This window comes from Teleopsis dalmanni, chromosome 2, assembly GCF_002237135.1.
Source record: "Teleopsis dalmanni isolate 2A chromosome 2, ASM223713v2, whole genome shotgun sequence".
NCBI classification, from domain to species: Eukaryota; Metazoa; Arthropoda; class Insecta; order Diptera; family Diopsidae; genus Teleopsis; species Teleopsis dalmanni.
Window position 1 is genome coordinate 158,342,372 of NC_051847.1, and position 23,904 is coordinate 158,366,275.

The window sequence follows — 23,904 nt, forward strand, 5'->3', positions numbered from 1 at the left end:
TATTGCTACAAGAAAGAGTATAAGAGATTTTTTCTATTAAATCTATTAGAGCGCATCCTGTCGCTCTATTGATGGCCATTGATTTCACTAAAAAATAAATTCGGTACAACAACTCCAAATATAGCAACAAGCCGTTACATCATTTAAGAGCACATAATCTTATATGGCGTTTACATTGGCCGAAAATGGCTCATTTTGAATGAACCATTTGAAAGTGTTTACATTCGTTGTAATTCGTTTGTTTCATTTCAAACAGCTGATTTTTCAACTTGCTTGTTGATTTGATTTTGGCCTGTGCCAAAAAAATATTGCATGAAGATTAAATATGCTTTCAAACCTTACAATATAAACTTAAAACATATTTTTAACTGCGATTAATTACCTTTTGGGAAGTAGAAGTTCTAAAAAGAGGTGCATCGTTTTCAAGAAAATGCAACCACCAAACATTTGTTTACCTTTTTTTGTAAATATGTCAAAAACAGCTTTCTCAAACTGTGAAAATGCCATGAAAAGCTTTTATTTAGGGTATGTTCAATGGATTCCCTTGCATTTGGAACATATGTGGAATGCATTCGAACGTCTTTCATACAGAATGTGAGAAAATTGCTCATTTTCGCACTTGAAATTTTATATGCAAGAATGAGCCATTCGCTACTCATTTTCGATTTTTGACCAAAATGAGCCATTTTCGGCCAATGTAAACGCCATATAAACGCCATATTATTCTTCATGACCATATTTCACCTCAAAGATTGGTAAGCAGTAAGCAACACTTGTTCAAAGATCCAAGTACCAGATCCATATATTGGCTGCACGCTAATTCTCTTAAAGCGACGCTGATTGTCCCACATCAGGTGATACGATCGTATATAAACGATAATACACAGCTCCTAATTCATTATTGAAATCTTTGTTTACTGGACGCTTTTGCCATGGCTGATGTTACTACACTAAAATTAATTAATTTAAAGTTCCAAATTATTCATTGAGTAAAAATAACATATGACATATACAGCAACTATGAAACATGGCTTAAAACTCAAAAATTTGCAGGAGTTAACAAATCAAAAATCTTGAATATCGTATTTTGTACATGAGGTTTAGAGATGTGTGGTGCTGTATCTATTTCGAATATGACAAAATTTATTGACTATGTTACAATTAACTTTATTAGCTCAAAGATCCTATAGTTGCACAAGAAATTGTTAAATCAGGGACCATAACAGTTATCATTAAAAAAATTAAAATCACTTTATACTAGTAACTGTTATTATTCACATTTTAAAATAAAACTCAAAAAATAAGAATTAAATTTACTTTATATTATACTAGTAGATGACCCGGCGAACTCTGTTCCGCCTTAAAGGCAATAAATAAGCAGTTTTTTTTTAATTGGAAAAAATACAAAAAAAAAAAATACCTACATTAATCATTCATAATTTATTTGTGTATTTTAGTACACATCGCAAATTATCTATTTGTTGACCTCTGTTGTTCGCTCGACCTTCAGTCCTTAAATTTGCAGTATTTCGTATTCTTCTTGCATTACGGCTTTGTCGGGAAAGATTCGATCGTCTTGGTCGTGGCATTATTAAAAAACTAAAAACTCAAATTTTCAACCATACCATACATTGTAATTGTTAATTATTTATTTTGTTGAGTTTGCAACAACCAGGTAGTTTTATTGATTAAAAACGATATTTATTGCAACACAAACTTATATTGATCTAATACAACTTTTAAAAACACATTAACTAAGTTATATTTCTATCTGTTAAATTTTAATAAAATATTTTCTTATATCAAAAATTTGATAATTTCAAAACCTACTTTGTCGTGAACGGGATAAACAGGTATCCTATGTCCTTCTCCTGGCCTTAAACTACCTCCCTGCCAATTTTCAGCTAAATCGGTTCAGCCTATATCCTTCTCCTGGCCTTAAACTACCTCCCTGCCAATTTTCAGCTAAATCGGTTCAGCCGTTCTTGAGTTATAAGTGGTGTAACAAAAACACATCTTTCTTTTATATATATAGAAGATTCATCAAAAATAATTATTATTATGTGCCTTTTATTTTTTCACGCACAAATAACTCTTATACTCTGCTTTTTATTTTAAAACGCAAAAATAACTGTTGTTTTTGCGTTAAAAACATGAAAATCAAGAATATCTTTTATTTTTGAAAAAAAATAAAATAAAAAATATTTTATTTTAAAATAATTTAAAAACGAAAATATAAAATGTATTTTTCATGTAAGTTAGTTGTTTTTGTAGTTTCATACAAAATGTATTTAAGGGTTGGTGACGTAAAAAGTTACTTTTGGTTTTTATATTGTTTTCTGTACAGAAACAAAAAACTGAACTAAATCTTTATCTGCACCAACTCTTTAATACATTTTGTATAAAATTACAAAAAGAACTGTCTTACATGGAAAATGCATTTTATAATGTCATTTTTAAAAATATCCAGCATGCCGTATGACTTTGTTTTCAAAAATAAAAATTATTCTTGATTTTCATATTTTTAATGCAAAAATAACAGTTATTTTTGCGTTTTAAAATAAAAAGTAGAGTGTAAGAGTAATTTGTGCGTGAAAAAAAGGCACACGATAATAATTATTTTTGATAAATATAATATAAAGCAAATTTAATTATTATTTTTTAAGTTTTATTTTAAAACGGTCATACATAAAAAGAATGCATAATATTAAGGATAAAAGTTGTTAGAATTATAACTATATACTTAAATATGAGTTTAGACACTATGAGTTTTGTTCCTGCTTTTTTTTTTTAAAATTTTTGAAATAACTGTTATTTTCTGTCCCTCTCTAAAATTCAACAAAAAATCTTTTCCATTGATAAGACCTAAAATATGTTCAAAGTTTAATTTTAGTATTTAAGTTAAATTTGCTGTTGAAAACTTTAATTTAAATTATAATATATATATTAAAAAAAGTACTTTTCGAAATCCGTATAATTATATGAGGTTATTTTTTTTTACATTACAATTCACGTATGAAAAAATTATAGAATTGGTCCTCAATGTTATGAATTCTCTTTTCCCACACAATGCGTTAAAAAAATTTTTTTCGTAGCTTTAGATAAATGCTATACATAGCATTTAAAAAAAATAACACATATTTTCATTTACAAATGATATTTTAATTAAAAATAATATACAATGTGTAAGACATGTATGATGGTAATAACATTCTAACTGTTACAGTGCAAGTTCAAGGTTTCACATTAGCAAATCCTTGATGTATAATTTTGTATGTTTTTAATTGCTTAATATATTAATAAATTGTTACGAGTAAGTAAAAATATGTAATTATAATAAAGTGATAAGGTTTAATTTTAAACCACATTTTCAAAACGACTTTAAAAACATAATATAATTGTCTCATATATTACGGTAATATCCGTTACATTTCAATTAGTAGTCAGTTCCAAGATTTCACTTGGTTTTTAAATAATCGGTGCCTTAAAATACATATTTTTTTGTTCAAACATATTTAACCATTTTTACCATTTGTATTTATTTCATTGATCGAATACGTAAATCGCTTTTATTGTGGTCGTCATTATTGGAATCTCGGTCCCGATTTTGTTTAGATTGAGTACGTTCCTCTCTTCGATTAGAATCAACTTTTAGTGAATATCGGTTGGAAAGTGTTGTATTTTCTCTATCTGTATCAATATCTCTTTCTTTATATGGATAATCAGCGTTACTAGGAAATCTATTACCATCATAACGACGATGTTCATTATAATTATTGTGGTAGTTATTTCCTTTATGTAAATTATTTCGGTCACGGAATGAAGATCCAGAGTTATTATTTGAATACTTTGACGGTCCTGTACGCATTTCGCGATCTTCATTTTGACGTGTAAAAAGACGACTGTTAGGAGAATGATTTTGAGAAAGATTATTGTGTTCATGGTGAAGAGGCTTTTTAATTGTCGATTCTTCAACTTGCTTTTTTTCATAATGATAAAAGTCGTCAAAAATGGATGTTTTATGTTGATATGAATGTAAAATCTGTAAAACTTCTATTCCCTTAGCGTTTGGAACTTCTTGCGTATCTCGAGAATTAGTTACTGATTTATTTTCATTGTTTTCAAGAAGAATGTGACGAAGTTTATTATTGGGAACATCTTTAACATATATCCATTTAACTTTAAATTTTCCTTTCCACTTATCTTGTGACCATACGCTGGACGTAGAATTATAATCAACGGGAGTCATCATTTGAGCCATTCCACAAAAATGACCTGATCCATTTACAGAGAAAAAAAGCAGAATATTCCCATTTTCTTTTTGACGTTCTTTAAAAGCATCGTCCAGCCGCTTGTTCCCGTGATCAGTTGAGCACCATATTTCGTATTTTATGCTTCGATGAATATCATCTTCTGAATATGACTTTATAACAAAAAATCTGAAAAAGAAAACAATTAAGAAATAATCATATTTTGTACAATGAAAATAACTTATTCTACATTATTATTTAATTTTCTTTACATACTAGAAGTAATTGTAATATAAAGTAACCTTACGAGCATCAGTAACAGTTAATTGTTGCATAAAAAACGGAATAAAGTTACACATTGAACTTCATGTTTGTTAAGTAAGAGGTAGTTATTGACTTTGAGATTACGAGAGCATGTATTTTGAGTTTATTTGATTTTGTTAATACAAAAATTAATTCAGAAGTCGAGATATTCCAAGAGCGATGAGTTTTCCGGTCGAACCACTATCAGCTCAGACAATTAATGTCGTTTGCCCTTCTGAACATAAACATGGATGCGGAGCCAAAACCGAAACTGAACCAATATATTTTTTGTTTTGAACCGCAACGAAAACCGGAACGGAAAAAATTCCGGTTCAAAGCCCTGATTTATACCTCAATTCATTCTCACTTCTAAATAATTCCCTCCTCTTTCGTAGAGGAGGGGATGTAAGACACTTAAGTTTGTTATAACAACATGCATACCCTAGCTTCTATTATTTATTTATTTAATTCTAGATCTCTGTAGATCTAACGATTAACAACTGTTAGAAATAGTTCTGATTTTTAATAAATTTGAAAATGTTTACATACATTAATTTCCGATTTGAATAATATTTCGTTTTTTCAACAAAATTTGTCACGATATGTTTAAAATGCTACATAGTAATGCAAGTATTTATCGTTATCGTAATGCATGTATTTATCTTGTTGTAGTAACCCGCTAAGATCTGCTAAGATCCCTTTGGGAGTGGTTCCGAGACGTACACCCAGCCGTTCTTGGAGTCATTTATCCTCTAATTTTTTTCATGTTATCTGTTTTACAGATCCCTGTTGTGACAACAGCAATTACAACAACAACAACAACAACAGTAATGTTTATAAAACAATTAGACTGCTAAACTAAACTCTAATTTGTCTTAAAACGAAAATGTATATCTATATAACTAAATTAGAGCAATATTGAACTAAGACGAAACTTTGTTAAGACATATTCAACAGCTGAGAACCGTACTAGAAGTAAACTGAAAGGATGCTTAAGATTCTAAATCAGCTTATCTGTCCGATTTGATAAATATCATTATTTGAAATATAAGACAAGTCACAGTTTCCCGAATAGCAGCAATTTTCACCTGAAAACAATGCATTGATTGGGAGCTTGATATACAAAAATGATCAGTTACAATCTCAGGACTTAGTCACAGCTGTTGGAGTAATTTGCACAACAATAATGGAAACAAGACAGTTGGTGTATTGATTACACTGGCTTTTATAAAAAAAAGGCTTCTAATTGAAAAATAGCTTGGAAACCAATGGTGGTGAACACTGTGGTTGTCTATATTCAATAGTAAAGTAATATTTGGAAAAATAGCTAACATCTTAAAGATATGATATGGCTTAACAACGCGATTTTGTATGAAAATTTGGTTAAGTGATCAGTTGTTGGAAATAAGTGACACGTTTGCACAGAGTTAACCTGACAGAGCGATAATTATCGAGTGCCGTTTAAGCATTTTTTTCATCAGTGTGTAATAGAAGATAAAACCAAAATCCAGAGGTACACAACGGGATTAAAACGGCAGTTATCAGAATGGGATAAACCTGATGTAAATTTTTACTTTTTCTCCCATTTCAATATAGAAAGTTCAGACAAAAAAATTAACATTAGACAAAAAAAAACGATTTTTTTGAGTTTAAAAATAGAAATAGTCTTCTATGAAGAAATGCATAAATATCTTAGAGAAGCGTTGGAATGAAGTTATTGTAATTTCGGTCAAATCAAAGCTGACTTTACTGACGTTACACGTTTTATATTATTTTCAGTATAGTAAAATAAAAATAAAATATCAAGTTATTGTAAAATAAATTATTCCATTTTATCGTTATCATTTTAAGTTTTTAACTCCCTTATAAAATGAGATCAGTTTGATTAGTAGTTTTTTTTTAACACTTGAATTAAAATCCTACAAGTTATATTATGTTAGTATTATCTGTTATGTTAGTATTAATCAGTATTATACATATATTAAACATATATGGTAATTATTATAATATAAAAGGTAAGTATGACACCTTTTTTATTTATGCGAACTATTGAAATTTCGCAATATTACGAGAAATGATTTTTTCAATAAAATTTTATTATGTTTAGTTAAATAAAGGATTGTTTATAATTCTAACTAAAGTTATTAGAACAATTCAGGATTGTTCTTCTGTACTTACCTAGCAAGAGAAGCTTTTTCTAAATCAATGTTTGATGGATTATAATTATTTTTGTCACGAAGTTCGTCAAGAACTGCTTGACCGGAATCTAAGCTATTTTCCTTAACATAAGGCGCTTGTTGGGTAACTCGTGTATTGTTTTCTTTTCGTAAATCAATCGATGTATTATTTGCCCCACCATAAGCTTTTCGCTCTGTTAATCTATTAGAATTTCCACTTCCATTACTGTCATTACGCATCTTATTAAAGGATCCACCTTGTCTACTTTCTGTGCTAGTCTGTGACGACCAATTTTTGCGCATCTGTACGTTAGGGGAATTTTTATTTTTTATGAAATTACAATTGTCATATCCTGAATCTTTGTCATTTTTAATAAAATCTGTTCCCTTTAAGCTTTTAGCCGCACAAGTTCCAATATTCGACTCAGAACAAATAATAGTTGATTTTATATTTTGTTCAGTGTAAGTTAATATTGGCGGAGGGGGTGATGGAACTGGTAGCGGATTGTTGTTTGGAACCTCCCAGGAGTTAACATCTAAGTTATGCTTTCCTGGGACCATTGGTGGCGGAGGCATACCCGGCCCTTTCTTTTTATGAATTGAAGTAGTTAGCGTAGTCCTTGAAATCAATTTTGCCGGCTGTGATGCAATTGAGGCCCATGTTGTCTTTTTCGGTGCTGCTATAGTCGAACTACTTGTTTTTTTTTCTTCTACTGAAGAAACAAAACTAGATCTGCTTTCTAATCTTGCAGTTGAAAAATCAGTACTTGCTCTATTAGACTTATATAAAAAACATTAATTTTTGAATATTTGTTTAATGGTAAATATTTACTTACATGATTACTATTTCCTGACATATCAGAAATGATTTTTCTTGAATTACCCCAGGTATTAGGCGGGTTGTCATCACGTTTCAAATTATTATAAAATGAAGGTTTGTTGTATTTTTTATTTATTTCTGTTAAAAAAACAACCCTATTATTATAAACATATTTTAAAAGCATATTTTTTATAAATAAAACTACCAAATGCAAAATATAAGGTAGAATACGAAAGATTCAGTCCTAGTAATCGATAACTCATATAACGTTAAGATCAATAGTTATTATGTATATATAGTATAATATGGATGTAAAATAAAGTTTGAAATATATAAAAATATGTTTAGAATTATAATTTCGAAAATATTGTTTGCAATATGTAAACTCTATTTGTTATACAAGAGATAATTGGTACAATATATATTGCTATTATCATTTTTATTGTCAGATGTCTGCACACTTTTTTTGCAGAAATCCTTGCATGGTTTATAGGAGCAATTGAAATGACTTTTTGTTAAAAGAACGTTACAATATTTGTACTTGATTGTTTCTTCTTTTGATGGCACTAATGTGCCATGAGAGACATGATGACAATGTCATTATGGTTTTCTTTAGTGCAAATACGCTAAAGGAAAGCTGCCACCCTTTGCTTGACCTTTGGTGTTTTGTAATGAATACATGTTGCTTTTACCGGAACAACTTTTTTAGAAATTGGAACAAGATTGAGTTGGTAGCCAATGGTAGCTTTCTTACCTAATTAATCACCTTATGATGTAATTGCATCTTTTACATCCCTGTGTACTATCATTTCCTGTGAAAGGTACTTATAAAATGAAGTTTTTAACAGGAAAACCAAAAATAAATGGATGGTTTTATCCGCTCTTTTACAAAAATTATCATCTCTTTTAATCATACAACAATTTGAACCGATTAAACTGATAAGTTAAAATTTTATAATCCTATTGTTTAGTGAGTATAAGTTTATTTAATTTGAATATTTTATTTGAACTTATAAAGTATTTTGTGACACCACTACTTAACAAGGGATATTAACTCTTACTAATTATGTAACCATTAAAAAGTCATAATGAAGCACATGATGTTTTTTATCTTTGCGCTGAACACTTGTGAAAGAGTACTAAAGACAAAGTTGCATAAGAAGTTCATTCTGCTCCTAACAAAAGCTGGACAGCTTCAAAAGAAGTATTCCACTATTTCTACTTTGCTATATAGAAGTCATTTCAATGAGTTTTAAAATATTCATAAAAAACTAATAGCATGTCTACCAAACACCCAGTGACCGATTATATAAGTACTATACGACAGTTTCTCTAAATATAGGCAGCTGATGTTTGAATATGAATGTATATGAAAGTGGGGCCAATACAAAAGAATGATATTAAAATTAATTTAAAAGTTAACTGAAAAAATTTAATAAGTAAATAGTGAATATCTAATTTGCTACATAACTATCTCCATTAGGAGTATAAAATCTTATACGAAGTTCATTTAGAATACAACTTTACTAATATTAAGGTAAAATACTAGTTGAGGTGTAATAAACAACAATACAAATTCGATTGCATTGACAAATGAAGGAGTTCTCCAGAAAAAAACTTATTTTAAATCTCCAGATACTACACAATTATAGCTACATTTTCAAACAGATATAAGTCGTTCTGTACTTATATATCGTTCACTATGTAAATCATCTCGGCAATCTTAATAAACTCTGAAAAGGCTATATTAGTAGTTTACTTCAATCTGTACTTAACTCGTCATCGGTAAGCTTAATATTAATTGCTCTACCATATTTTCAATAAAAAGTTGTGATTTGCCCTAGATAGGTTTTAAACGCTTAATTTTAAATATCGTCTAAAATACTATCCCCTTCATTCTGCAAAAGTTTATAAGTAAAAACTTTACCAATGCAAAATTATGAAAGTTTAACTATCATAAATCTTGAGTATACAGAAAATATAACTTCAATTTTAAATATTTATTATCAAAAAAGATAAATTCTCATCTAACAGCAAAGTGTACATAAAAATTGATTTTTATTATGGAATATAGAATGCACCCACTACTACATCCATTACCTTAAGCATAGGTGCGGTTATCTTATAACCTTTTTTAAAGTTTATTATTGTTTCATAATCAATGATGGTATTTGGTAAAGTAGGAAAATGAACTCCAAGTTTTAAAAGGTAGGATATGTAGATATCATGTAGTTGCAAAAAAAACGATCTCTTATGAAAGAGATTGAAAAAAATTCATAAAACTAAAAAATAAACACATACCAGAGTTATTAGATTTTCGCGATTTGAAATTATTCCAAGAAGCGTTTTGATTTTCTTTAACATTAAAAGGAGGATATTGAAACTGTGTTAAGTTGTTATTAGAGACTGAAAATATATGCAAAGGAAAGATATGTATTTGTTTATTTTAATTTAAAACACATGAAAACATACCAATATTATCGTTTGATGGAAAAGCTAAATTTTCATAAGATGCCTCGTCAACTTGCTGACTCCACGGTACATTTCGTTCCTCATTATTTTTTGCTATAAGACAGCATATTGAGTTAATATAGGTAAACAAAACCTTGCATTTTGTTAAAATTTACGGCTTTAATCAAAATTATGGGAATCTATATATTACCTGAATTTCCGGCAATTTTAATCTAAATAAACATTGAAAGCGAATTAAAATTATTATTAATGTCAACGCCATTGTTTTACGTTGCCTACCTGATCTGACACGCCTCCAGATGACATTTGCTGTTAATAAAAATATTTAATGCTGCTTAACTATACAATTTGATAAATTTAAAACCTATTAAAAAAACTTGAAAAATGATTTAATCACTAATGCAGTAAAACACAAAATTCTTAATTTCTGTTAAGCTGGTAGATGTAAAACCAATGAATGATATATTACAAACACACTAAAGAAATTTGTTTAATAAATTAGGTCTGTTTAATATTGCTTTTCCTATGTTTAACAAAGGCATTTATAATTTTGCATGTACATACATTATAATCTTGAAGCAATATATTTAATAAAACCTGCTTACACCTACAAAATTGCTTTCAAGCATACTGCTTGAACACGTAGGCAATTGGTGAGCATAATTTTGCCAATACAAAATTAAAGTATTGCATTTAATACGAGCAGAGCAAAAGTGACTTTAAGGAGTTACAGTATAAGCAAAAAATGAAGTTCAACGTTTATTGCTTTTATATTTGCTTTATTGAAAATTTACAATAAACTTAAAAGTATTATATATATTACATTGTTTGGGCCAAATACATATATTCTGACAAATATTTTTATAACACTTTATATCCATTCGATTTGTTTTGTTCAAGAAGGGGCATTGTGCACTTATATATGTTACCATAAATTATGAAACTATAACAATTCTATATTACAACTTTCAATATATTCGTATAGGGATTCTTGAAACAATTTTTTTGATGTGTTTTAAATTTATTTCATTTTTAGTTTTAATACCATTTTAAATATAAAATACCGACTAAAAGCTTAGCTGTGATATAACTTTATATTAATGTGTAAAGAGATAAATTAGAAACCTACAGGATATTGTTTCACAAATTTTTAATGACTTGCAATCGCCAGCATGAAAGTTAAAGCTTTCACTTTTGGTGGGTTCAAATTCTAACATCTTAAGGACAAAAAAGAAAAGCACAGCTCCTAAATTTTCTAAATTTATTAGATTAGATCAATAGTGTAATCCATTAATCAAATTGGATACCATTTTTCTATTGCTATATACAGATTGTCAACTAAAAAGTGCCTCACGATAGGTCCAGTGTCTGCCCTCTCTGGCTGCCTTTCTGTGATTGAGGAGCTTGATAAACATCTTACACGGCCAACAGTGGGTTGTGTCTTAAATAAAATAATATTATATACCATATGGATAAAGTATTGCAACAGCCATACAAAACATGCCATAAACGTGCAACAGTTAACCAAAGCAAGTTCAATAAACCAAAAGCTTAAATAATAAACTTAAAAAGATTAAATCAACCAATAAATTGACTAAAATTCTTATAAAGATAAAATAACTATACAATGTTTTTTCTTTTACAATATATTTGCTAACTCATTTAATTGAACTAAGGGGCGAATTTGTTGAAATTAGTATGACTTTCGACTTTGCAGAAAGTTTTGTTCTTCCCTAAAAGAACCATGTCTTTTTACTGTGGCTGCGAAAACTGTGGTTCTGTTTCTATGGAAGATCCACTTGAATATTCAGCTTTCATTTAAATTAATTCATTTCAATGAACTACCTATTGAAGATTAGACGCAGCAAAATGTGATGACGGCTAGGACACTAATTATGGGTGCATCGCAATGGGCAATTGATATCTTAGAGTGAAAGTGTAGATAGGTATTTCAGACAGCACATGCCCTGTCAACCTAGACTCCAATTAGTGGTATATATACCAACTAGAACCGACGAAGTTAGAATGAATTTTGATCTTAAATCACAATATCCAAGTTTTGCTTTAATGTATTTATATAATGGACAGGTTACCCATTTGCATTATCATTATATGTATGTACCAAATGTACTTGTCCTTTACCAACTTGAAATCGTTTTAGAACTCCGCTGCAATTTGAATATATTTATTAAAAAGTCTACCATAAAACTCTCTATCTGTAGACTAGTTTTTATCTCTAATGAATTATTTGATGACACATTGAGTGGTTTCCAAACCAATCGAATGTAATTGGCTCAGAAATCATTAATTCCAATAACAAATCTCTTTAGTATTTGCTGAAAGACATTACGTCTTTCAATCGTGGTTAACGCCATTACGATAGTATGATTTTAGCATATTTATACGTTTAAATGGCGTTTGCCCTCTTAGAGATTCTTCTCAAAATTTCTGGCAGTGCTTAATGACATGCGGTAGTAGCTAACATAATAAATTTAAAAACAATAAATAATAAATTTCAGTGTTGGCTTGTTCGGGCTAGAATTGTCGGCGTTAAAACTGATAGTTACCGTTGATGACATGCCACAATCATGCTTTTTGGATCAATATAAGTGAATTTGAATCTGACCGTTTTAACAAAAAAAAAAAAAAAACCACTCCTATGAAATAGTGCCCTTATGAAATGTTAGGTTCCGCATTTAATGTGATTTTTTTGCGCATGCTCTATGCAAATAATCCTAATTGTGTTTTTAAGCGTTGTGTGATATCTCGTTTCAGTTTACACAAACGATACTGGTGGTACTTTTTATGTGATTAACTATCAACATTTATAAGAATTGAAGAATGATTAAATGCTATGCATATTTGTACGCATAATTTACAAATGTTGGACATTTCCAAGATATGGATAAGAATACAAAATGTTTTAGCCTGTACATTCTGATGAACCCCTTAAAACTTCAAGAGTAATTTATATGTGGCTCGATACAATGTATATGCGTAGTATCAATTCTTCAGCCGTTCTCTTCCACTATTCTCTTACCTGTTTTTTGAATACCATTTAAGGGAAATGTTGTTGAAAATTACATTGTTTTAAAACAGTCTTAAAATATATTTATTTGCACTTTATTAAAATAAATTTTTTATTAAATACATTAATTTATTCCTCTTCATTTTGATCCCAACCATCATCATTAGACAAGAAACGCTGTTTAGAAGCAGTATTCATATATGGGCGGAGAATCCATTCAGTATTTGCACCATTAAGCTTATCTAATGTTCCCAATTTAATTTGATACAGTTTGAGTTGAAAACGAGGACCCACTTCTTTTAACTCCAGTTCTTTGTTTATGTACTGAAAAGTATGATGCCGAAATGATATATAATCATCATGATTAGCAAACGTCACAACTCTTTGTGAATTACTTTTTGCAACAGGAAAGAGATGTTTTAAAATTTGGGCTGCGCGCTCTCCAAGTGTGGTTTTGAAGTTATGAAATACCAAATGAGGGTATTGTTCACTCATTTTACCAATATTAGGAATATCATGACGCATCACAACAGAAGATATATTGAAAAAAGCTGTTGGTCCAAATGGTAGATGACACACCACTAAATTATCAGGGACACCTCGATGCTCGTGAATAACAATAAAATCTGTAACGTCATTTGCTTGGCATGCATGTACAAGCTGTCTTAATTCGTACTTTCCGCGATTTAATCTTTGTGCATTAGGAAATATTAGCCGTAGTTCTTTTGCAAATACTTTTAATCTTGCTGATGGATTGTGGGAAGTAGTTATCATAATTTTCGGATTTTTACTACCTGCATATCGGTACTCATCATCAATAGTTTCAGTCACGTTTTGATCTATTGGGTTATACATACAAATTTAATATTAGATTTATTATATACATATAAAAGTTTATAAATAAGTTTACAATTTCAAACAAATATCAGTTAATTAATTCATCTGTTATATAAAATATATGTTATATATATATACATCATTATCTTATCTGTCCCTTCCTAATTTTCAACCGGCTATTTCCTATCTTAAACAGAACCGGTGCTTGGAAAATATCAATTGCTGAATAAGAGGAAGAAATAAAAAAGTAATGGGTAAATTAAAAATCACGAAAGGAAAATTTTGTAAAAATAATGGAAACAAATATTTAGGTCTTCTTTATATCAATAAATTTACATTTGAAATTTACTAGATGTTATCCATATGTACTGATACAATAAATCAAATCGGTTATAAAATTTACTGCATGTCACTATCGAACAACTAGGATGATAAAGAAATTAATATAAAAATGTTACGTCTTCAAAACGCAGATGTTAACACACAATTTGAATGTAGTCTTATTAGAAGAATATAAGTGGGCGACAGTAGTCCTTTTAAATATAAAAATACTAGTCATGATTTAGTAAGCTTTGGAAGTTGGGTTAGACTAGGTTATATCGGCGATTCCTGGTGAATCTATTTAGACCTATTGGCCCATTGTGTTACCGTATATGTAGGAGAAACTCGGGGTTTAAAACCACTTAGAACCTTTGGCGAAGTCTAAAATGCTATTTAGTGTCAGCTCAAGATCAAGATCCTTAAGAAAGGGAGCTCCCAAAGTGTTGAGTCGCCGCCGTGCATGAGCTGGGTAAGCTTCGGTAGTGACTGCATCAAAGTTGACAAAACTAATAATCATTTAAATGAAAACTTATGTTTATGTTCAGTAACAGAAATTTCAAACAATTTCAATAAATTCTAACGATTGCAGTGCAGCATATTAGTAGTTAGATGAAATTAAAACTTATTTTAATAAACTTTAAAACTTTTTGCTCAACAAATTGTATACATTATGTCGCGCACTCCGAGTTCTACCTCGATGCGTATCGTTAAAAAATAAATTGTCTGAAAAATAAGTAAATATGTGCACCGTATTTTTTTTTTAAATAAGAATATGTAAACAATTTTTTTTTATAAGCATTAAAATATAAAAAAAAATAAAAATAACTTTTTCGCTGAACGAGTGTGAAAGTACAGAAGAGATGTAGATGTAAAGAGGAAAAGTATGTTAGCGCTGATTATACAATGAGATCTTTAATAAGACCTTAAGTTACTTCAAAATATATTTTAAATATTATTTTAGATGTTAAATTTTTAATAATATTATATGTGTCTATATATTATCACATCTATGGTTTTACTGTTTATACTACAGCAAAACAGTTTCCTTTTAGGTTTATAAATATATCTTCTTATGTCATGTTAAAATTTTATTTTAACTTCACTGGCAGCATAAAATTTCTTAAAAATGTTCTTGTTTTGCCAATTTGGCTGCAATATCAATAAAACTACTAACACGTTTGTTTTTGTTAAATAAAATCTGAAGTTTAGAAAAATTTGGCAAAACATTTTTATGGTACATATTTGTGACTGCGGCTCTTTAAAAAAATTAAGAATTTTGAATTTTGTTTAGTGTAAAGAAGTTAAAGAAACAAAATATATATAAATTTAATATAAGGTGCTAAATAAGTTAAAATTGTATTTTGTCTGATTCAGAGGCCATGATGCTTCATTGATGCTCATTACAATGTGGAAACTTTTAAAATGTAGAAATAGAAATCAAATAAAATATTAGTTTATAAGTACATATTTATATATATATTTGTATATTGCCTGTATCATATTTGGTTCTTTCTTGCAACTTTAACGCGGTACTCTGCAAACTTCCATGGATATACGTATCATTTTGTAAATTTTTGTTTATTTTATCCTGTTTTAGACGTGTTTTATTTCGATATACTTCTTTTTGTTTTTTATACAAATATTCACGTCTTAAACGAGCTTCTCTTCGTAGCATTTTGTGCACTTAGTTTTTACTAGTTTAACTAATTTGAAAGAAATTCTAATATCAAATTCACGTTTTGCACTAAATTTTCGACGTTCCAATATTCAAATTAAAATCGAACACATGTTGACATTTGAACATCACGTTATGGGAATGAAACAAACAAAGAAATGTATATATAAAAAAAATTTCCAAAGAACATATCACAAGAGTGGAAGTTCTCTTATGAACTGTAACACATATTTTTAAGTTTGATTACAGTTTGATTATCAACCAAAGAACATCTTTTATAGACAAGTCAAAAAAATACTTGAATAATACTTTTTATGACATATTGTCACCTATATTGAATTGTATACCCTGGAATACAGAATTCCATTAGATATGAATATGTAAATCAGAATAAGAAAAATATACAACTGGTGTAATAATTAATTGTTGTTTTATTGAAAAATATTAAAACAATAAGAGTACTCTCTAATCTGATAAATGTTTTATAGACGTCATAATCGTAATTTATCTACCTGCTTAAATCGTTTACCCAAACTTTATAAATTTAAACGAACAATTTAATAAATAAATTTGTCGCATTTAAGTAACTGTGCAAAGCATTGATTGAATTAAAGAACCGTTGCCTTCTATGCTGGCAAATTCAATTAAAAAATGAAAGAGGTAAGTTTAAAACACATTTCTACAATTTTTGCGATTTTATATATCATTTACTGTTATTCAGTTCACACAAATATTTATTTGTGTGAACTTTTGGTTGAAAAAATTGCACTGCTGAGCAGTGCATTCTGTGCTGACATAATTTATTGACACCGTTACAACTGATTTATAAATTTACACACATATTACAATAACTGCATTTATATAACAATGTATACATAAAAATATATACATCATAAATTTATGTGCTTAGATGAGTGCGCTTATTATAAAGATGTCACGCATATGGTGCTGTAGTTGACTCTTAATATGAGTTTTTAAATATTTATTTAAAGTTTTTTTATTACTAACAATTATTTTTTTGCTCTGTTAAAAATCTAAAATTTTCTAAATCAAAATGTATTTACCTGAAAATTTGATTGTCAATTTCTATTTTTCAAAGTAAACTTCTCTTTTTAATAATGCCACATGAACGCCACAGTGTCACAGCAAGCAAACACTACTTGACAACAAAACCGTATCAGTTTGACATACATATATGACATATATTAAAATTTACATTTGAATAGGAAGATTTAAAACTAACGTTTTACTATATAGATCAATTACATAGTAGTTTATGTTATCTTCTTTGTCGAATTTAAAAGTAAAAGTATTCGTATGCGAATAAATATGTATATTATCCTATGTATAACTATACATATATACAAATATAAAATTGTATATAATTCTTTTTTTTTTCATTAAATAAAAAGTACTTTTATATACAGTATTTGAAATTTATTCTACGACTCGATCCATGGAGTGAGTTCAATTCAGCGAAAACAGTACTCAAATCGTTTAGTTATTTTATATACAGTATTACAAACACTAAATAAACTAAAATATTATTTACTCGTTACTGCCAAAGTAATGCTGGAAGAAAAAATAGTTTTATTATCAGCAAAAATTTTAAAACATTTCATGTCTGAGATGCCTTAATAAATTTAGTCGCTAATAATAATTTCTTATCCATCGCTTAATTATTCTTTCTTCTTCTTTTCGAGCTGCTTGAACGGAAGGTGGGTCCTGAAAATATATATTTAATTTTAATACATATAATTACATAGTTATTATTTACAGCAGGATTTGAAGAGCGTAAATCCAAATGGTGTGCACCTTCAGGAATTATTATTACGTTGAGATCATTATTTGCAGTTTCTAAAACTCCACCACCACTCCATGGGTCCAGAAGTCCATTGCTAAATATAATATTAGAAGTGAACCTAAATTTTTAATACAATTAAATGTTATTTTATCCAAAATATGTATATTGAGAATAACCTACTTCAAGTTTTTACCACCATATCTAAATGTAATGTCATTTAATTCAGGACGAATTTTAAAATTTTTATAACAATCATCAGAATATTTTGAAAAGTTCCATTCTGCATTTGGGAACATAGTATCTTTTGTATTAGAGCACATGGGTAGAACCAATTGATTACATGTTTGAATATCCCATGCCATTCCTCCAAGTGTGGTGTCAAATGCTGATTTATAATCAAGGCATTTTAAAGTCGTTGTAAAATTAGTATATACACTAATTGCTTTGTGCATCGCCTATAATAATGAAATATTTAATGTGGATATTTTTTTTAGTTAAGTCCAGCACAAACTTTCATTTCGCACGGAAAATTGGCATAAAACCATAAACATTTTTTAAAGTTTTACAGAGAATTTTTTCTTTTAAATAGAATTTTATATCATTTTTTCTTGCAAAATGTATGTTAGTACTAGATTTTACATATAAAAAGTGATTAATAATATCTGTAAGTATTTAATTTATATATTTAAAATTTTATGTTATTATTATACATACCAGCAAAAGCTCTTTATCTACGTGCAAGTCTTCCAACAATGTGCAAAATTGATAAACAGGATTTGCAGGTAATGGAGAAAGAAAATCATTTTCGTATGGATAATTTGCCATTGCGAGATTTTCATAAACGTCATTTAAATAATCTACAAATAATAACCGTTTCATTATTAATGAGTTCTTCAATATATATATATATATATATAAACTGTTAAATTCAACTACTACAGGAAGTTCTGTATGTTTATAAAATATATTGCGTATATAGTCAGAGAACACAAGATCGGTTTCACATCCGAATAAACAATTATCTGTGATTGTAGTAGCCGATGACCCTCACAACATTTGCTTGATCATGCGATGGGTATAAGTTAAAGATTGAGAACAGTGTTCACACTTTCTCATATTTATGCTTGTAAGTAACAGACACAAATAGTGTAAATAAAATGAATTCAATTCATTTCCACAAGTTATCGAATAAAAATAATACTCACCAAGGAAATGATTAAGGTCTTCTTCTTGTTTTAATGGATCACAAAATTTAAAAACTGCATTAAGTTCTTTTTTTCCATCTTCTTTTGAAAAGTATGTTCTGCAATTTTGAAAAAACATTTTATATATAAGATTATTAGTTATAAATAAATGTTTACTTTAAAGTACGAAAAGGATGAATATATTCGTTTATAAATAATATTAATGAACTACTATTGAACATATACAATATCAACAACAATATATATAGACAGGCAAGTATGTTAGTTTATATTAGGGGTATTCACTCTCTCTTGCAAGAAGCACGATGAATCAGCTGATTTTGCAGCCGTATCGCATTGGGCAAAGAAAAATAAAAGTATAACAATGCCGCGAACAATGAAAAACAAAAATTATAGTAATTTTAATTGAAAATAGAGCTTTTAATATTCTGACTAAAAGTATTAACATATAACATATAAATTTTGCTTCCGCCTGCAGAAATTCTATTATTTGGACCATTTCCCGCTCCGTCTTCCACTTTTATCTGAAAATAATTAGAAAATTTTAAATAACCAAATCTGTGCATTTCGTGCACATTGCAATGAGTGTGCAAGAGAGAGTGAATACCCCTATTATATTTGAAGTTTTTACACTGCAAATTAGATAAGTAGTAGTTATATGCTCTTCAATTCAAGCTTACGAGTTGAGATTTGTAGGAGGTTGCATTCTAAACTGCTTAAAACAGATAATTCCTTTTAAGGTGAGAAACTTGGAGGTTCTTCAATAATGTAATATGCTGCCAATGTCATATCAATACACATGATTAGGCGATATATTCTATGCAAGACAGTTTCGTTATTGGAAATTGATAAACTTCACTATCAAGTAAATACTATGGATATAGAAAGAAACATACAACAACATTCATGTTTTTAGAATTATGTCTTTGAGAATTGTTTTACATATTTACGTCAATTGTATTTCACCTAATTTGAATGTTTATTTTCTTTAAATGACCTGTTGTTCTCTATAGCATTGTCAATAAGTTATAAAATTAACCTTATTAAAAGGATGCTTAGAAAGAAATTATCCAGCGTTTTATATATATATTTCACAGATCACAAAACATTAATGAAACAAGTGGTTACAATAAGAAATCCAAATATATCAGATTCTCAACGGAAATTTTTTACTCAACGGATAATATTTCAAAAAAAAGCAAGCTGGTGAAAAAGCCGTTCTTATATTTTAATTAAGTTAATTCACAATTAGAAAATTAATTAAAATGTAAATTTAAATATAACATAAATATAAACAAAACATTAAAAAATATATATATAAGCAATGAACGTACCTGAATAAGTTCCAAGAATTTTTTATATTCGTACTACAATTTTTTGAGTATGATGTGTATATTGATGTTGTTATTTTAGAAAAAATATCACATGGTGTTATACCTTAAAAAAAAATAAAAAAATTAAATATTTAACTAAATATATCAATTAAAATAAATCGTTCATATTAAATTTATATTATTATTGATTCAAAGAAAATCATGGGCTGTGTGAATACATAAAAAAAGAATTATAGAACTTTACTTAAAATAATATATTATATACATTAATAAATAATGAAAGAGATAACAATAGTAATTAAGAATTCGAAAAAAACGTTATCTAACAAACGCAATGGAACAGCTATAAACAAAATTTAAGAAATAAATGATTTTTTCTCATTAGGAATCTTAAGTTTTAACAAAAATGTCCAACTTTTAAATGGATATGTTTTATTGTATACAAACTTTAAAACAAGCGGAAATATATAACTACTAAAGTAATAGTAGATTATTGTTTTACTCAAAAAATAGCAAAATAGAATACTCTATTCTATGTTCGGCATTTGCTGCGCTTCAGCTAATGATCTGGATCTTCTCTGCTGAAATGGTACGGATCATGAATTAAAGTATTTGGCATCGAATCATTTTGCAACAAAAATTTATTGCTGTAAATTTATAAAATGTTTTTCCACTTTATTTACGACCCCGTGCTTTTTTTTTATTTTTTACTGCACATTATGATATAAACAATCGCATTGCCAACGATATTTTTCATTACTCACGTTCCACTTTTATTTTACACATATATTCCACACTAAAACGGAATGTGAAGTAGCTCAATGCCTACTTCACAATATTGATATTGTTTTGCGTCAGTTGATTAGATCACTTTTTGATAAAACGCAGCAATTTTAACTGTATTTGTACTGATAGTAACAATTTTGTTTCTTTTAATTCGATTGAAAATTGTATAAGGCGATTGTTTAGCTCATTTTATTTACCATAATTTTAAAAGAAAATCATTCAGAGTTCGTAAAATATTTTGATTTTAAAAGCTAATTAATATTTAAATGCATTAGAGTATTTAAATAAGTATTCTTAAAATATTGAATTTATGTTACCATTAAATTGTAAAATTGGAGCTGATGCTGCTAAAGCACCCTCAATGATATGTGGATATTTCATACGCATCCATGCTGCTAACATTCCGCCATATGAACCGCCAAACGCTATCACGGGACGTCTATGATTAGCTAATAATGATTGTATCAATTTGCCATAATCTTCTAAGACCTGCTCAACAGATAAATATCCAAGATTTGATGTATCGTTAAAAGTGTTATCACCAAATGGTAAAGATTTTCCATAATATCTATGTTCCGCAAATATAACACTGGCTCTAAGGTTTTCTGCTAATTCCCACATAAAGCCGGTGTTTTTAGCAAACAATTCAATATCACCTTCATTGCCAGTGTAAAAGAATATGGGAGCTGAATCGCTTTTGTCAGCAAATGTATCGTTATATAAATATCGGAGATCGAAAGTTTTATTATTTACTAAATTAAAATGATCAACTGGTACTCGAAATTTTCGTATTTCGTACTGGGTTGTCCGCTTTTCAACATGTACTGGAGTAGCGCACCAAAATTGGCTTATTAAAATTAAGAACGTAATTATTTTCCAAAAATGCGAACTAATATTAGAGTTTCTAAACATTTCGTACTTTTCTAATGACAATCAGACGCGTACAAACTATATTCTTTGAATGGATTTGTCCCTTTAAGAACTGTGCTTAGCTAGAATCATTTTTAGGGAACAGATTGAGACTAAAACATGATATTTAAATCGTTTCTTTGTTTAATCTTGGCTGGTATTATCATTCTCGACTGAGATTCAAATGAAAATGCATTTTAGTATTAAATGCATTTCTGGTTGTTTGCTTTATTTTTGTTCAATTTATTTTAAATTGCTTCTGGTTGTAAGTTTCAGTATTAAGTGATAATGATAGAGATGGTCCGTTAATGTTACGAAACACAATAGCTGAAATTGCGTGAATATATATTTTAATTTTTATTTTTTTTGTTTTGTATCGAGAACATACTGTCCAGGATTTGTTGCTACTTTTGCCAAGACATTTACTATTTGCACTGTCATTTGTCGTATGCATTAATTTATTGAATCTATCCATTGGAATATTATAACAAGTTATCAAATCTTAAAGCTAGTATATTTCATTTTATTTTCTGTATAGAAAGTATATCATCACTAATTAGTTACAAAATAATTAGTTTTTGATATATCTTGACAGAAAATTATATAAACTCATAAAATTATTGACAACTATTAGTTTAATATAGGGCGTTTTTGGTGACTCGCAAGTGTGGAAAAAAAAAACGCATGCTGGCCTGTATTCGCTAAGCAAGACATTGGCATCACTGTTGCAATCTGTCAAGTGTTATGTCTTGGCATATAGCAAATTTTGCATATGTGCATATAATGCAAGCAAATTATATTTTGTATAAAAATAAATAGTTAATATAAAATTGATCATTAAAATAAGTACAGAATTAAAAGGAATGGTAAGAATGTTGGAAATTTCAAAATAAAACACTGAAATTTTTTCTTTTTTCCAATTTTCGAATTTATGAAATTTATTTGAATTTTTGTTTACATATGATATTTGATATGATATTTGATATTTGAGTTCGCTTATTAGGTTGGTAACACTTTTATCTTTACTGGTCAAAATTTTTGGCCAAATAAGAAAAATACTTTTGTTGTTTTGCGTACGTTTCAGCCAGTATAGGCCAGCAACTTGCTGTTTTTTGCCATACTTGCGAGTCATCGAAAAAGCTTATAGACAAACATTACCACTACACGCAAATGAAAAATCTATCCCTAGCTGCAATTCACACTTTTTTGTATAATGGTATTCTTGAAGTGCTAGTAAGTTTGTCGTGTTGAGTAAAAAATTAAAACGTGTTGAATATATTTTTAACAGCTGTTAGTGAAGAAATTCCTAACTGCAGCAAATGAGCATAAGACGCGAGCGGCAGCAAATTAAATAATCACTTTTGTAATAAATATTTTTTAATTAAACATTACAAATAATAATTATAGGTAATTAAAGACCTATTGTCTCCTGTCACAGTAGGAATGAGGTTATACCTACGTGTAAGCGGCTATAGTCTAATTTTGTTGTCCCTCCCGTTCCGTTAAAGCCCTAATAGCCCTCAAAATACGTTTTAGATTTGTCAGCACTATAATCGTGCAGGGTCGGTCGAGTTATGTTCCTGATTCGGCATATTTACAGGAATCATCTAGTGTAATCAGTGCACTTATCCGTCTGCCTGCAAAAGGGGAGGGAATTCTGCTGTTCCAATAATCTAGGACAGTAGTAACTGAGTGTGCTGAACATAAATGGAATTCAAATCTTTTGTTGAAAACTAAACTGGACTTAAAATTGACATTTTTGTAATAAAAAGATTAATACTATGTTACTCTCCAGGTTAACTGATGACAGATCTATTTAAAGCTTCTGATATCTGAACTGAATAATAATGGAATGCTAATAGCTGGTTTCTAATATGGATACGCTCGAACTTATTTGAAATACTAATTTCCCAGGAAGTGGAGTCTCCAGAGATTCTAAATTTTTCAGGCTGACTGACTCCACCATTTAACACAATTGGACCA

The 23,904-nt window shown here is 28.7% G+C and overlaps 3 protein-coding genes across 3 annotated transcripts; all 3 read right to left on the reverse strand.

The window, feature by feature from the left end:
• Positions 1-3,185: 3,185 nt before the first annotated feature.
• LOC119679291 (YTH domain-containing family protein) lies at positions 3,186-10,500 on the reverse strand. Its single transcript, XM_038091557.1, has 7 exons — positions 10,302-10,500; positions 10,213-10,234; positions 10,023-10,115; positions 9,852-9,956; positions 7,567-7,688; positions 6,732-7,510; positions 3,186-4,439 (listed from the first exon to the last, which is right to left on the reverse strand). Exons 1-7 carry the CDS (start codon positions 10,326-10,328, stop codon positions 3,539-3,541), a joined length of 2,049 nt encoding a protein of 682 aa, XP_037947485.1. The 5' UTR covers positions 10,329-10,500; the 3' UTR covers positions 3,186-3,538.
• A 2,629-nt stretch (positions 10,501-13,129) lies between these two features.
• Positions 13,130-16,025, reverse strand: LOC119683098 (U3 small nucleolar ribonucleoprotein protein IMP4). Its single transcript, XM_038096705.1, has 2 exons — positions 15,700-16,025; positions 13,130-13,889 (listed from the first exon to the last, which is right to left on the reverse strand). Exons 1-2 carry the CDS (start codon positions 15,881-15,883, stop codon positions 13,180-13,182), a joined length of 894 nt encoding a protein of 297 aa, XP_037952633.1. The 5' UTR covers positions 15,884-16,025; the 3' UTR covers positions 13,130-13,179.
• A 1,279-nt stretch (positions 16,026-17,304) lies between these two features.
• Positions 17,305-22,195, reverse strand: LOC119679532 (lysosomal Pro-X carboxypeptidase). The gene is made up of 7 exons (XM_038091935.1): positions 21,330-22,195; positions 20,227-20,329; positions 18,893-18,990; positions 18,402-18,544; positions 17,868-18,142; positions 17,661-17,805; positions 17,305-17,608 (listed from the first exon to the last, which is right to left on the reverse strand). Exons 1-7 carry the CDS (start codon positions 21,922-21,924, stop codon positions 17,534-17,536), a joined length of 1,434 nt encoding a protein of 477 aa, XP_037947863.1. The 5' UTR covers positions 21,925-22,195; the 3' UTR covers positions 17,305-17,533.
• Between the last annotated feature and the right edge of the window lie 1,709 nt (positions 22,196-23,904).

Coding starts and splice junctions, on each gene's coding strand:
- LOC119679291 (XM_038091557.1), bottom strand. CDS start 10,328: ATGTCATCTGGAGGCGTGTCAGATCAG. Junction 10,235..10,301: donor CTGGAGGCGTGTCAGATCAG/GTAGGCAACGTA, acceptor ATGTTTATTTAG/ATTAAAATTGCCGGAAATTC. Junction 7,689..9,851: donor GCGAAAATCTAATAACTCTG/GTATGTGTTTAT, acceptor TTTTTTTAACAG/AAATAAATAAAAAATACAAC.
- LOC119683098 (XM_038096705.1), bottom strand. CDS start 15,883: ATGCTACGAAGAGAAGCTCGTTTAAGACGTGAATATTTGTATAAAAAA. Junction 13,890..15,699: donor AAGAACCAAATATGATACAG/GCAATATACAAA, acceptor ATAACCCAATAG/ATCAAAACGTGACTGAAACT.
- LOC119679532 (XM_038091935.1), bottom strand. CDS start 21,924: ATGTTTAGAAACTCTAATATTAGTTCGCATTTTTGGAAAATAATTACG. Junction 18,545..18,892: donor AGACCTTAATCATTTCCTTG/GTGAGTATTATT, acceptor TATTATTTGTAG/ATTATTTAAATGACGTTTAT. Junction 17,609..17,660: donor TACGCTCTTCAAATCCTGCT/GTAAATAATAAC, acceptor ATATATTTTCAG/GACCCACCTTCCGTTCAAGC.